Source organism: Phascolarctos cinereus, unplaced genomic scaffold (genome assembly GCF_003287225.1).
Source record: "Phascolarctos cinereus isolate Bilbo 61053 unplaced genomic scaffold, phaCin_HiC Scaffold_1;HRSCAF=81, whole genome shotgun sequence".
Classification (NCBI taxonomy): domain Eukaryota; kingdom Metazoa; phylum Chordata; class Mammalia; order Diprotodontia; family Phascolarctidae; genus Phascolarctos; species Phascolarctos cinereus.
In genome coordinates this window covers 54,461,819-54,478,034 of record NW_027555514.1, presented here as the reverse complement: position 1 = coordinate 54,478,034, position 16,216 = coordinate 54,461,819, and the positions used below count along the sequence as shown (strand labels likewise).

Genomic DNA, 16,216 nt, shown 5'->3' with positions numbered 1-16,216 from the left:
CAGAGGTAGAGGAAGGAAGAGGGGGGTAGAGAGAAGGGAAGAAAGAGAGGAGGAAGGAGAGAAGGAGAGGGAGGAGGGAGACAAAGGGGAAAAGAGAAAGAGAGAAAGAGAAATAGTGAGTTTATCTCTAATAAGACATTTAAACAAGGGATTTACCCAGAATTGACCAGTGCATTTGTAGTGAGATCTCTGTTCATTATTTAACCTACCAAACCATGTGACCTTTTCCATATACAGAAAATTTATTCTCCCATGCTGCTGAATTGCCTGGACTGGGTGGTCAGTTGTAGATACAAGGTAGTCCAAGGATCATGGCCCTTTCCCATCTTCACTAATTGAACTGAAGATGGGTGGAACGACAGCACCCCCACACCCCCCGTTACTGGTGTCTTTACTCCTGTTTATCTTTACGCAGGGTGCGGAGCTAACTTCACAAGCCCTTCAGGTTACATTGTTTCTCCTAATTATCCAAGTCAGTATGATGACAACATGAACTGCAACTACATCATCAAGGCTGACTTGCAAGCTATAGTCATCTTGAATTTCCAGTCTTTCCACCTAGAAGGTAAGTGCTCATTGCTTTCTGTGTGTTTTGTTTTCCTTTGGCCTTCCAGAGTGGAGAAGGGTCTACCCTTCTGGCTATGTGTAGCTAATTACTCTGAAAAGATCCAAAGTCTGTGACCCTGCCTGAGATACTAGTTGTGTGAGCACACGAATGTCACTTAACTTCTCTGGGCCTCAGTTTCCTTAGCTGTAAAATTAAAAAGTTGGGCTTAATGATCTCTAAGATCCCTTTCAGATCTGTATCTATGATCCTATGTTCAAAAGTGACCAGATCCCAAACGAGATATTACCATGAAGAAAATTTTTTTCTAGTAGTGGAAATGGATTATCATTTGGGGACCTCCTGGATGCACAAGTACCTACGTTTTCCAAAAGCAGACATTCAGGATTTCCAGAGTAAAGGATTTCTGCTTTCACCTGTGGATTGACTAATCTTCTCCCACACAGATGGGCTGAAATGGTCATTGAATGATATTGTCATATGATAATTTTGGCATGATAAATACTCAGAATTTGATGACTTATGTGAGCTGAAGGTTAAGTATACCCAGGAAAACAGTATGTATAATGACTACAACTGGGCAAATAGAACCAAAAAAAAAAAGAAAAAAAGAAACCTAACACTGTGCATTACAAAGATCAAACTTGATCCTGGAGAAGAGTTCGAAAAAATGCACCTGACTCCCATCATTGCAGAAGGGCAGCACTAGGGGTATGGAATAGTCCACACGCTGTCAGAGCTGGGACTGAGCTGTGTTTGTCCATCTTCCTTTTAAAATTTTTGTTACTAGCAATTATTCGCTGCATAAGGGAAGGAAGAATATATTCAGAAATCAATATGATGTAAAATCAAATGATCGATGAAAAATATAAGAATTTTTAAGGACTTAGGATCTGAAGGCTTCTCAGGGAATAATTTCTAAGCATACATTTGATGATTCTTGATAGATCCCTAAAAGACAAGGAAAAGGAATTTCCTTCTTATTTACCAGTTATGTTAAAAGTAACCTGTATTGGCATTTATTAAACACCAACAACATGGTAAGAATGAGAGAGAGAGAGAGAGAGAGAGAGAGAGAGAGAGAGAGAGAGAGAGAGAGAGAGAGAGGGAGAGAGAGAGAGAGAGAGAGACAGAGAGAGAGAGAGAGAGAGAGAGAGAGAGAGAGAGAGAGACAGAGACAGAGAGACAGAGAGAGAGAGAGGGAGAGAGGGAGAGAGAGAGAGACAGAGAGAGAGAGAGAGAGAGAGAGAGAGAGAGAGAGAGAGACAGAGAGAGACAGAGAGAGAGAGAGAGACAGAGAGAGAGAGAGAGACAGAGAGAGAGAGAGAGAGAGAGAGAGAGAGAGAGAGACAGACAGAGAGAGAGAGAGAAGAGAGAGAGAGACAGAGAGAGAGAGAGAGAGAGAGACAGAGAGAGAGAGACAGAGAGACAGAGAGAGAGAGAGAGAGAGAGAGAGAGAAGAGAGAGAGAGAGAGAGAGAGGGAGGGAGAGAGAGAGACGGAGGGAGGGAGGGAGGGAGAGAGAGAGAGAGAGAGAGAGAGAGAGAGAGAGAGAGAGAGAGAGAGAGAGAGAGAGAGAGAGAGAGAGAGAGAGAGAGACAGAGAGAGAGAGAGAGAGAGAGAGACAAGAGAGAGAGAAAGAGAGACAGAGAGAGAGAGAGAGAGAGAGAGAGAGAGAGAGAGAGAGAGAGAGAGAGAGAGAGAGAGAGAGGAGGGGGGAGGGAGGGAGAGAGAGAGAGAGAGAGAGAGAGAGAGAGAGAGAGAGAGAGAGAGAGAGAGAGAAGAGAGAGGAGGAAGAGAGAGAGACGGAGGGAGGAGGGAGGAGAGGGAGGGAGAGAGAGAGAGAGAGAGAGAGAGAGAGAGAAGGAGAGAGAGAGAGAAGAGAGAGAGAGAGGAGAGAGAGAGAGAGAGAGAGAGAGAGAGAGAGAGAGAGAGAGAGAGAGAGAGAGAGAGAGAGAGAGCCAAGGTTCATTAAGTAGAAGCCCCAAATTCCCTTCTATCCCTTCTAAAGTGAGCCAGCAGAGATTACAAACAGCATAATATGATATAAACAGAAGTATTTTTCCGGAGCAAGGTCAAATATTTTCATTGCAGAGGCTGTCCCCACCCTCCTCCTGCTTTTTTTCATTGGATATAAAAAATAGGCAACATTACAGGAAAGAAAGCATGACTCCTCCAGAAAGGTTGTACAAAAGACCAAGCATTGCTGAGTCAGAGAATGCCAACATAACCAATGTTTTCTTATAAAGACATCCACTATAAGGGATGTGTGCTGTCCTACAGGCTATTGCCGTCTATGCCAAATCAGTAAAGAGGTACTGGAATGTTACCAGAGTCGGTGGTCCTAAGTTGTATCAATTTGATAGTACCTCTAACTATCCTAAGAGGCAGTGTGGTCTAATGGAAAAGCAGACTGGGTTTGGAGTCAGGTGACCAGCCTTCCAGCACTGCCCCTTCCACTTATTACTTGTGTGACTGGGTAAGGCTTCTCTCTGTTCCTGTTTCCTCACTTATAAAATGAGGGGTTGAGTTAGATGATCTCTAAGGTACCTTTCAGCTCTAAGCATATGACCTATGACCTATGTATTGATAATTGGCAACTAAGAAGCATAGTGAATAGAGCAGCGGAAGTCAGGAAAACCTGAGTTCAAATCCTGCCTCAGACACTTCCTAGCTGTGTGCCTCAGTTAAACTGTGCCTCAGTTTCTTTATATCTAAAATGGGAAAATAATAACATCTACTTCACAGGGTTATTGGGAGAATCAAACTAGATGAAATGTAAAGTGCTTTTTAGACCTTGAAGCAGAATATAAATGTTATTACTTTTATGACTCTTGTTATGTGTATTCTTGTATACGCTACTTTTTCCCTATGACTCATCTATTTTCTCATTTGTGCAACGGAGATGATAGTACTAGCACTTACTCACATGGTTGCTGTGAGGATCACATGAAGTCACGTAGGAAAAGCATTATGTGAACCATAAAGTGCTACATAAGTGCATTAGCTATATTATAAGGCTATATGTAGCAGTCCAGTTTCAAGTACCTCATTTGTAAAACTACTTTTGTCCCTGTCTTGGACCGTCCCTGTCAAGGAATGACCTTGCTCTGACTAAAATTCGTTTGTAAAAATACTTTTGTCCCTGTCTTGGACTGTCCCTGTCAAGGAATGACCTTGCTCCGACTAAAATAATATCTCTGTAGCATTAGTATAAGCTGTTTGTTTTACACTTCATCAGTGTCTCTATCCTTTTCTTAATGCAAGTGGCCTCACTCATTAGACAGGGTGTCCCAGAAGTCTTAGAGCAGTCCAAAGAGACACTAAGACTTTTGGGACACTAAAAATCTCTCCCAAGCATCTCTGCAACTTCTTTCTACTCAAATACTAAATTTAATTGGAATTGTTTAAAAATTACGAAAGATATGTACTTTTGAAAACTTACGATTTTTGTTTCAAGATGGCCGATGAAATCAAACTTAACATGTAATATCAGCATTCTTTGGTAGTGTACCTATTTCATCAGAATTTGTCAACTCCTCTGCAAATTATCACGAGGAAACTTGGGCGTTGAGAGGTTCAGTGACTTGCCTGTGATCACGCAGATAGTGTCTGAGGTGGGATTTGAATTCATGTCTCCTCCTTCTATGTTAAGCATTCTATCCTGTATGCCATAGCACCACCACAACATTTACACATGCACGTGTACATACATGTATGTGTATATATGTATGCCTGTGTATATACATATATATGCATGTATGCATACATGCATACATATATCTATCTGTCTATTTTTCTATCTATCTCCTAAGTGGTTGAGTTAGGGTTGAGATCTTCCTTCACATGGTCAATAGAAGTAAAGACTGTGGTTCTGTCTACATTCACGTGGTAAGATCAGATGTAACTGGATCTGTGGTCATTCCAAATACTCATGACTCACTGAAGTTGTCTCATACACATAGGACTGGTATTTCCATCCAACTAGGTGTCCCACTATGAATTGGGAAGATCAGATCTTTCTGCCACATCTGACTCTACTTTGCCCTTGTAGAACCATTTTAAGTAACTCCAAGGGCAGTAAACAGAGGCAAGGCATTAGACTACTTTGGGCCAATACCAGGCCACTTAGTAAAAAAGAGACTAAGACAGAGGAAAGAGGCTGTGTTACGTGTCTCCATAATCGTCCTCTGTCCTCTGGCATATTATAAAGGCCTATGAAAAACAGAACTAGAAATATAAGGCAGTTAGAAATGAAAATGTTAATTCTTTCTTAATTTATTTTGCTGGTCATGGAATCTGTTTTGTTTGCTATATGTTATGTATAGCGAGAAGGAAACCCCCAGGTGACATGGGATTTCTGTATTGTTAGTATTTGCATTTTTCAATCCAATACACGCAGTAAGGTTAGGTTGTACCATCTAGCCTATTTGTCACTTTACTTTTTGACTTCATTTAAACCGTCAAAAACCCCCCAAAAACCACAAAACAAACCCAACGACGCAGCCCTGGGATGATATTACTCAACTCCTTGGCATCTCTTCCCTTGGCTTTCTCAACTGTTTCAAGTAGACTTATTTTGTAATACATTATTGTGGACATAATTTGGCAATAGGGCCATAAGATCGCAGATCTAGAGTTAGAAGGGACCTTAATGCAGTCCCCTCATCTCCGCAGATGAGGAAACGGAGATACAGCCAGGGAAATCAGGAGCTGGGGATGAGAAGAAAGAAAATTTCAAATGAAAAGCATCTTTGTCTTATATATGCTGAAGTTGAGGGCTACTGCTAAAATGTTCTAATTGATTTGATTTCTCATTATTCCTTATTGTTTGGCAAGCAGTTCTTACTTTGGGCAGTAGATTCATTACTAACACGATGGACATAATTTTAGTAAGGCTTTTCTTTCCAAAATTATTTTGCCCTAGTACATAATAAACATCGCGCTTGAGATAATAGTAGACTTCAAAAAAAAACACCCAACATTGTTTATAAGGAAAGTAGAGTTTTTCTGTAAATTTTTAGAAAAAAATGAATTCAATTTTCTGATGAAATATTAATTTAATAATATTCTAATTTTAAATTAATTACATAGCTGCCATGAGACTTATTCCTGTAATTTGACAGTCTGTATGAGATACTGTGTGCATCCCTGAGCTTCACTGAGTGCCAAGCAGCTGAATGAGTACTGACAAATCAGTCAGGAAAGCAGCTGCCAGTTCTACCTATGGACTCTTCAATAAGAGCTGATGTTCATAGACACAGAGTTATAACCCCCCGACCACTGTCACCAAAGAAAAGTAGGTGACATCACTGCCCTCTTCCTTATGCCTCTCAGGCTTCTTGCCCTTATTTTTTCTCCTTTTTTTTTTTAAAAAGCTTTCCAGGAAGATCTTGATGTTTACTTACCTACATAAGAACATAGAGGGAGTTTCACCTTCCTGGAGGGCCCTGTGTCAATGAAATCACAGATCCATTCCCAAGCCTGTTTATTTTTCAACAAGACTATGCTTACTGTACTTGAGACTCAGTGTCCCCTTTGTTTCATCAAAGAGCAGAGTTCATCTTAGTGTGCAAAACAGCATACGCTTTTCAAAATGCACCACGTGTCACCTTAAATGCCTGTTACCCTGTTAATTATTGGGACATGCAAGCGGCAGCATGGAGAAGGAACCTCTTATGAAGAATAGCATGCTCATCTGGGAGTCAGGAAGACCTAGGTCCATGTACTGTTCCTGATTCTCATAGCTGTATGACCATGGACAGATCACCTAACCACTATGAACTTTAGACAATTCTGTAAGATTATAAATTATACACATTATGATCTGTGCTGGTGGAGGGAGTCCCCACGAGGAAAAAAATCATAGGACATTGGTTTATTGACGCATTCTGCGCAATGATTTAAGTTAGAGAGGACATACTGTTGGTTTAGTCAGTTTGGTTCGCCACTACCTGGGACAGGCACTTTACATGGATCTGCATCAATTGTACCACTAGTGAAATGGAAATGCACATGATGCCCAGTGCTTCATTCCCTTAATGGATGCCCTGAGGACCAGTGGTCCAGTGTCTGTAAAGCGACAAGAGTATCTGTTAAATTTGATTACAATTTTGGTTTCATGCTTACTAGTATTAATCTTCACTGTTCCCGCCACTATGTATCGCCTATCTCATCTTTTTTTTTTTTAATAGCGCCCTCAGCCTTAAGTGGAAGTTGTATCAATGATGGAGTAAAAATTATCCGAGGTTTCCAGGCGACCTCCACACCCATTGCTACATTTTGTGGTAATGAAATTCCTGAAAGCATAAGCATCACTGGCCCGATGGCACTCAATTTCTACACTAACTCTCATAACACAGACTTTGGATTCAAGGCAACATACAGAATAATTTGTGAGTAGCTATAATAATGTCATTTACTTTTTCAAACACTAAGTCGTGTTTGAGGCTTTTCTTTCTGATGTAGATGGAACCAGTACTGAGCTAGGTTCATGGATCTTAGAAAAACGAATTAGTCCTTAAGTACAAGACTTTAGTTTTCCTATCTATGTTTTCCCTAAATGATGTCTTCTTGGAGAATACTAAGGCCTGGTAGTTTACTTGCAGGGAGCTTCCTGTACCAATCAATTGATCCAGTCAAAAAAAGAAGAAGAAGAAGTAGCTATGTGTGTGTATTATTATGTATAAGAACACCATTGATAAATATTCCTTTCTTAATTAAAATTTTACAAAACTGAGATGTCAAAAAATACTTAGGTCAGTCTTACTCTAGCTAATTGAAAGAGAGAGTATTTATTTGGGAAATTCAGACTAAAACTAATTATTTCTTGGCCTTTTGTTATATGGATAGCATGATAAAGTGGTCTTTTGGACCTCAATAATTCAGATAAATATCTCACTTCTCTGTTTGATTTTGCTAGTGTCAATCACGACACGATATTCAGATTGTTTAATTTAAAATTACTGCAAAATAAATAATATTTTATTTCCTGTTTTGAATGAACTGGGTGAATTATTATTGGCTTGGTTTTTTTCCCCCTTCATGGAAGTGTTGTCCAGTTTGTTTTCTGGAAACAATTTCACTCTCTTATCAAAACTCCAGTGAATTCAGTACCACACAAGCCTGAGAAATGCTCCTTTATTGTATTCCTTGTTTTTTTGACCAAATCCAGTGCCAAATGTGGAACTTAAATAGTTTCCTTTCAGATAAATCACATCGGAGCCCATCAGCCCCACAAAACAGCAGTGAAGGATGTAAATGGTCATTTAGTCATGAACAAGAGCCTTCATAATTCATTCCCATTCCCTGCTCTCTGAATTGTGACTTCTGACATTTGTGAAGGATGGCAATGGCTTTGTGTGGCTGCTGGCCCAGACAAAAAAGATTTGAGTAATTAACATTCCTTCCTCTGGTTTTATTGTTGGTTAAAGAGGAGGATTGATTTCTTTGACTGCCATGGCATAACTGCGGCTCTGGCTGGTTAAACTCTTGCTTCCTCTCTTCCTTAGTTTTTGTCCCTCGTTTTCCTAGGATACTGTTTATGAGACTCACTGTCTCCTTTATGAGGTCTCCATTTAAAGGGAAAGTTTGGGCCTGAATAAAATTGCCAAGCCCCGATAATGGCTGTGTATGTGCTTGGATTATTTAGGCACTCAAAAACTTGTAAAGACTGTGTAATTCAGCATTAAAAGGAAAAATTATGAGATATCATACAAGGTGTAGAAGTCACAAGGCCATAGACACACATCTGGCTCTCCATGATCTCAACAAAATGTGTCATACTTTTGCTTTGATGGGAATTCAGCTCGAACCAAACGTGAATAGTCCTTCAAAACAGCAGCCATGATTGATTCATTTCTAATTTCCAAAAAAGTTGGCAAGATGTTCCTGTGGAAACTGGGTATAGAAAACACAGACCTTCCTTATTACTTTGAGGTACATGTACTACATGGTTCTATTTATGTGAGATAGGTATTTTCACTATAACTCAATCCATGGAATATCAAGGTACAATACAGAATAATGCTTCTTTACTATATTTATTTCAGACTTTTGCCTATTTAAAGGAAACTGCCATTGCCAGTTCACTGGATTGGTTTTCAGTGGCCCACACCTTCTGGCAGTTTTTTGTAGACCAGTAAGAGGGAGGAAATGAAAGAATCACTGTCAACCAAGGAGTAACCTGGAAACACTTAGCCCATGGCCTGAGAGCCAAAGTTTTGGGCCTACAGAGGAAAAAATTAATTTGAAATTATTTTAAACTACCGTCAGTCCTTCACATTCTTGACAGGAGAACTCTTAAGTTTCTCTCTCACTTCAGGCATTGGATTCTCACTTGATCCCTTTTTTTCTACGCCCAGGCCAGGCTTTGGAATCTGACAGCTTCTCCCAAGAAACTTTCAGTCATTGCTGACAAAATTATAAAATTAGCATTTATGTAGCCACGTATTTTTCAAATAATATCTCACTCCATCCTCCCAAAAACCCAGGGGAGGTGGGTGATTATTATCCCCTTTTATAGATGAGGAAACCAAGCCAGGCAGAGGTTAAACGACCTGCTGAGGGTCATAAAGCTGGTGTCTAAGGCTAGATTTTAACTTGGAGCTTTATGATTGGGTCTAGCATTCCAACCACCTAGTTTCCTCTACCCATGCATTGTTAAGTTTGTATTAAGGCTGAAGCTGGGGCTGGGACGGCTGTAATAAACATTGGCCATTCTTCCATGCTCCTTATTCATACTACCAGAAGGACTTTTGCATTTACAGGATAATGCAATTTGATGAACCTTTCTAAAGCACCTGCTATGTGTAATAAGCCATGAAATATTTATTCATTCAACAAGCATTTATGGAATGCTAAGAATGATACAAAAATAAATAAAACACAGACCTTTAAAGGAGCATAAGGTCTAGTAAGAGTCTAGTCCAAGTCAAGAAGCATTTATTTCATGCTTCCTATGGAGCACAGTGCTAGGCACTGGGAATACAAATACGAGCAGAAAGAAGGAAGCTCTTACCCTCAAGGAGGAGGAGAAGGCAGCACATCGAAGGGAGCACAAGGTACACAGTAGAGGGTGTGTTAGAGAAAGTCCTGTGAAAAACCAGGAGTGGAACCTGGAAAGAAATGAAGATGCGATTGGCCCACGTCTCTTCCTAAAATGGAGGTTCTGAGAGGAACCGGGCAATCAGAGGGAGAAATTGAAGGGCCAGAGGGTATATCTAATGTCCAGGGATGGAGCGAGCTTACAGGGTGAAGAGCTTTCTGTGGGGTAGGAGACAATGTCCTATGGAGCGTGAAGAGTACGATCTAGGGAGGAAAGTAATAGTTTACTCATCTTCCTTCCTTCTTCTCCCATTGGGAAGAAAAGTCAGAAAAGAGTCCCGACCAAAATGCTAGACTCAGTGAAGTTGGCGTCAGGGCTTACAGTATTCTGAACAACAATTATCTTTCTAGAATTAAAAAAAAAGCAGAATTAACTCTAAAATCCTATTCTTATACAGTGAAAAAAATGAATTGCTCTTGGTTTATTGTCTTTTTCTCTGTTATAGCATGTGGTGGCAGGTTCAACTCATCTTTTGGCGTGATCAGAAGCCCGGCCTATTCACAAGCAGACTACCCCAATGATATAAACTGCTCCTACCTCATCACTGTTAGAAATGACAAAGTGATAGCACTCAAGTATGTAAATACACTCCTTAAGAAAATAATTTTAAAATTAGTGTTTTAATGTGACTCTCTGTTGGCAGAAGGAAAAAAAAGGTATCTCATCCAAGTTACAGCAGAGGAAAACAGTTGTTCTCAAGAGTGGGATGTTATATGAGTGTTATATAAACCTTGCATTAGATCTCTAAATCTGTGAAATGGCTCTTTATTGTTGACTCAGACTGTGGGCCTTTATTATTGACTTGGACTCAACACTAATTAGGATCTTAAAAAGATAGCCATCCATCTAATTCAAAATGGTTATTGTAGTTTCTATGAAGGCGACTTGTTATAATTGCTTCAGTAATGATAACAAGAAATAGGTGAGCAGCCCTATATGAAACATAATCAGTTATTGGCTCAAGATCCCATTCAAATATTGCTTTATCAGGTATTTCCTATAATCTTTATGATTCTTTCCTTTTCCCATTACATTTTGTTACGAATTAAGCTCAAACACAAGTAGTCCGCTTTTCTAAATGCATAAATAAAGTACAAGATTAGTCATTCATTGATTCACACATTCAACCATCCATTCATTAGTTACCTGCTGGTGTATAGAACACTGTTAGACACTGGAGGAAATTCAAGTTTAGTAAGACATAGTCTTTCTCCACCTTTCTTTATGGAGTTTCCATTCTGGTAGAGAGATGAAATATTAGCACATAATTAACACAGGTGGCACTATGTGGTAAGTGCATTAGAGAGCCTTGGAACAAAGTGGTAGGACAGATGCGAGGGAGAAAGGATCAGCTGTGGGTGTCTAGTGAAGGATCAGAGATCCAGAACTGGAAGGCGCCTTAGAGGTCATTGAGTCCAACTCTAAATCCTATGCTCTTTCCACTGGATCATACTGCAGAGAAAAAAAATGGCATTTAAATTGGGCTTTGAAGGATGAGAGGCAAAAGAAGAGAAGGAAAATATTTCAGTCATAGGGAACATTGTGAACAAAGGTGTAAGGATAGGAGAGCACAGTAAATATTTGGGTTATAGAGAGTAAACCAGCTTAACTGGAGTATTGTGTGTGTGTGTGTGTGTGTGTGTGTGTGTGTGTGTGTGTGTGTGTGTGATAAGAGATAAGTCTGAAAGATAGGGTAATATTAAACTGTGAAGGGCCATAGGTATCAAATGAAGGCTTTATACATTTATTTATCCAGGGCAATGTTGCTGTAGCTACTGTAACACCCACCATCTTGGATCTGGTAGGAAATCTAAAGGTCAATGCAATTAACTGCATACAAAGGGATTTTGTGCCACTGGCTAATGAGAAGAGTGAAACTCATACAATTTTGCAGGGCTAGATCTACACCCCCATATACCCACACATCTAAAATAATTCATCGGCCTGAATTCTATTTACTTAGATCAAAAAACTACTTGGATTTCCACATGTGACTTTATATCAAAAGAGAAAGATCTGGTCAAGTACTGTGTTCATTAGGGTAGCCTCAGAATAGGATACGTAGGCCCTAAAGGGTGCTTCTTGTGGATCTCACTTAGGACTGATTGCAAAACAGATGTACTTCAGGTCTGAGTGGACAGCTTCCTGAAAGTCCTGGGTGTTAGTGAGGATAAAGGAAAAGGGCTACAGGGAGCAAAACCACATAGGCTACCTATAGAAAATAATGAAGAGGAAGGACAGATACACTTGGTGATCTCTCTCTCTTTCTTTCTCTCTGTCAAACACACACACACACACACACACACACACACACACACACACACACACACAGCTCTTGCTTTAATCAGTTGCCAAGTCTTTTTAATTCTGCCTTGACAGTATCTGACATCTCTTCCATGACTACAACCACTACAGTTCAAGCTCTTATCTCTCCTTCCTTGTTCTTGTTTTTGTTCAGTTGTTTCAGCTGTGTGTGACTATTCATGACCCCATTTGGGGTTTTCTTGGCAAGGATGCTGGAGTGGTTTGGCATTTCCTTCTCCAGCTCATTTGACAGAGGAGGAAATTGAGGCAAACAGGGTTAAGTGACTTGCCCAGGGTCACACAGCTAGTAGTGCAATTCAGGCTCTTGCCTCTCTTTACTTAGACTATTGTAGTAACTCTTACTTGTATTCTTACCTCTAGTCACTCCCCTCTCAAATCCACACACAGTGGATTTTCCTAATGTACCACCCCCTCTCACAAATTACAGACTCTGTACACAAAAGCTTTGAGTTGCTCAGAGCTGCTTACAAAACAAAGCTCAAAATCCTGAGCTGGTATTCAATGGTCTCCACAATCTGGCTCCAAAGCACTTCTTCACCTTCATCTCATACTATTTCACTTCACAAGTGGTTAGGAAATGGACAGGTCATTCTAAGTACGATAAAAAGAAGTAAAGAAGAGAACAGTTTGATCATTAAGTCTCTTCAAAATCAATACATATTCTCCTTCCGGAAGTGTAGATAACAACCTGTCTATGCCTTGTCATCCTTGGTGACTCCCATCCATGTCATCTCTTGTCAGTCCCCGACAGGGGACCCACAGAGTGTTTTTGAGATTGTCTTCCAGAGCTCCTGGCATTATATGGACACCAGAGGAGCACAAAAGCCATCTCTCTTAGCTGTACTCTTGCTTTGTGACCATCCTACCTTATTTTCTGGTCATATCTCTATTATTTGATTCTCGCTTTCATAGAAACTAACTCTATGGACTTGTATGGAGCTTATGCTACAAACCTCACTGTGAAAACTTTCATTTTCACAGGTTCAATGATTTTAATGTGGCCTTCTCCACCTTCTGTTCCCAAGACTACTTGGCTGTGTATAATGGTCCAAACGCCAGTGCTCCACTTCTTGGCAAATTCTGTGGTTCACAGCTTCCACCAGTTATCAAAAGCACCAACAACAGCTTATTCCTGGTATTCAAGACAGATTTCTTTGAAACAGCAAAAGGTTGGAAATTATCTTTCAGAGAGACGTTGGGTAAGAATAACATATGACATCCATATTCATTCTCTGTGCGTATTTTTATTGACTATCTACCCATCTTTCTTTGCTTTTAAAAAAAATGGAATGCAGTTGTTATCTATTGGGGCTCTTAGGGAAGCATAGTTTAAAGCTATGCTAAAAGCAAAGGCAGTAAGACGTATTCATGAGGTGCCTACTATGTGCTAGGCACTGTGCTGAACACTGAGGATACAAAGTGAAAAACAGCCCCTGCCCTCCAGGAGCTCCCATCCTGATGGGGGAGACAACAAACAAACAATTACGTACATACAAGATATATAACAGGGGAAAACCAAATTCACGTGTGTTCTCTTCAATAATTCATTGAATTTGTGTGTAATCTACCCTTAGCACAGTGGCTGGCACATAGGCACTATAAAAATGCTTATTCTCTTCCCTTCTCCTGAACAAACTGTGTCATGTTAATGTAATGGAATTGGGGGGGCCACAAGAAATTAGGGAAAGTTTCAGAAGATCCTGGGTGAATAAATCAATGAGCATTTATTGCTGCATTCCAGGCACTAAGACACTAAATGCTAGGGATGTAAAGAAACGCAAAAAGACTTTTGCCTAGAGAGACTCGTGTGAACTGATGCAGTGTGAAGTGAGAAGAACCAGGAGAATGACCTACAAGGTAACAGCAAGGATGCAAAGCCAAAAGCCTCTCCCCCTTCCATTCATAGGGAGCACACTTCCTCCACGCACTCTCATTTCGAGTGATTCTTGGCCCCGTTTTTCTATGAATCTCAATGGATGGGCTGGGAAGCTTCTTCCAGGTTGTTCTTACACTTGCAGCATTCAAGCTGTCCTCCTATCTTTTGGCCTGTCTTCATGATGAGTCAATCATTTTCAGACCACTGACTTCTTTGGTGCTCTTCCTTACATGCTTCCTTGGATCTAAGTCATTGTTGATAATATGTATTGTAGCCTATTTGAGCTTACCATGCATCTTTCCATTGCCCTCAATTTTTATATTTCTACATCTTCATTAGGATTTAGCACTAGAAGGGACCCTGTTTTTCCTGAAAAGGAATCAGAGGCCAAGAGATATTAGGTAACTTTCCCATGAGGTTACAACTAGAAATTAGCAAAGCCAGGATTTGAACTCGGGACCCAGGAATCAATTTTCCTTAAAAATTTCAAAATAGGTTTATAAAACACACTGTTTAAATTGTTCCAGCTGTTTGCAGGTATTGTGCAAAATATAGTTACCACTTTGGAGTACAATGTAGAGGGGATATCCTAGTGACACTTCTCCCAATTTTTCTACCTTGGATAGCAAGTAAAAAATAGTGTCATCTGGTAGCAGAGTTCAGGATCTCCATGAAACTCACAAGTAGAGTAAACTTTTAAAGCCCTGGAAGGTTTTAGCAAGGTAGAAGACTTTGCTATGATAAGATATGACAGAGCATTTATTAAGTGCCTGCTGTATTACTGGGAGGACTGGCACCTCTGGTGTGAGGGCTGCTCACCTTTGGTGTCCACCTTCAGCCAACTCTCACCTGTGGCTACAAGAGGCTGCAGTGTGTGCAGTGGCCACACCCTGGTAAACCATGTTGGCAGATGGGCTAAAACAGTTTGAGGGGAACTGAACCTGTCAGTGAGTTGGGGGGGGGGAGCAGTGTCTACCCCTCCCCCCCACATATATGGAGACTTACTCTGGTAGAATGGATGGATGAGAACAATTTGGCCCAGCTGCCATGATGGTGGCTGAAGCAGGCACTGGAGTGCTTAGAGCTTGGCCAAACATTGAAGATGCCAGGTGTCCCAGGCTGTTGCCAGGCATCTTGACTTTTGCCTTGCCATTAGACTTTAATGACTCTGGAAGAGAGAGTGAGGCTGATGACTTTGTACAACTCTGCCTCACATAAAGTGCACTTCGTGCATGAGTCAAGACATTAAGTCTTGTGATGTCATTGTTCCTCTTAGAAAACAAAGGACAAACAACAACAACTATATTAATACTGGGGATACAAAGACCAATGTAAAGGAGGCAGATGGGGGAAACCCTTATCAGATCAAGGAACTGGAACTAGAAAAGTTTTGTAACAATCTGATAATATAATAGAGTGTAAGCCATTTTTAGTTACTGATCACATTGAAGTTCTTCGAATCAATCTGATGGAATTACAGGGTATTGGCCATTGTATGAAAGCAATACATTGGACATTGAAACTTCTCATGATTGGCTGGATCAACCATGTCCCTTTGAGCCTAGACAAAACAGAACAACTCTATTCTGAGATGGTCAATTTGGAGGGTCCTTTGAGAAGAGGACAAGCTCTGGAGGAGGGAGCAAGCTCTTGAGGACTTGGCTGCCTCTCACAGAGAGCCATGGGGAGTCAGGAGAGTTGGTGGATTTTCTGTCCTTTTTTCACGTTGAAATAGCAGTGGGGATGATAAATTAGAGGTGAGAGACTCAAGAGAGGTAGACCATTGGGGGTCTACTGTTTAAAAGGAGAATTCTTCCTGCCACCCTAGTTCAGACCCTCATTGTGCCTCACTTTGATTATTACAATAGACCCCTAATGGTCTACCTATCTTGAGTGTCTTTCCTCTTTAATCTATCCTCCTCATAGCTGCTAATGTGATATTCCTAAAGCACAAATCTATGTCATTCCTCTACTTAATATTAACTCTTGGAACTTCCCATTACCTCTAGCATCAAAGACAAACTCTTCTGTTGATGTTAAAACTCTTCGCAACCTGACTCTCATCTATCAGTTCAGTTTTATTATATATTCCCTTCCCAGAAATGTCCTATTCAATCAAGAGGACCATCTTCCTGTTCTCTCTCTCACACACACACACACACACACACACACACACACACACACGCGCGCGCGTGCGCATGCACACACACCCCTCCATTTCCCACCCCCATGTTTCTACACAGGCTCACCATCCGGGAACTCAGTCCTTTGCTTCTGCCTATTGGAATCTCTATTTTCCTTCAAAGCTTAACTCAAGTGCTCCGTTTCCCATATGCCCTTCCTCA

General features: G+C 40.6%; 1 protein-coding gene across 1 annotated transcript in view; it reads left to right on the top strand.

Annotated features, from left to right (window-relative positions):
* The window catches only part of CUBN (cubilin), a 324,592-nt gene that overhangs the window by 251,792 nt on the left and 56,584 nt on the right, over positions 1 to 16,216 (top strand). Inside the window, 4 exon segments of the mRNA XM_020966874.2 lie at positions 416 to 565; positions 6,759 to 6,959; positions 10,116 to 10,245; positions 12,977 to 13,194. Coding sequence (XP_020822533.1) covers positions 416 to 565; positions 6,759 to 6,959; positions 10,116 to 10,245; positions 12,977 to 13,194 — 699 coding nt within the window.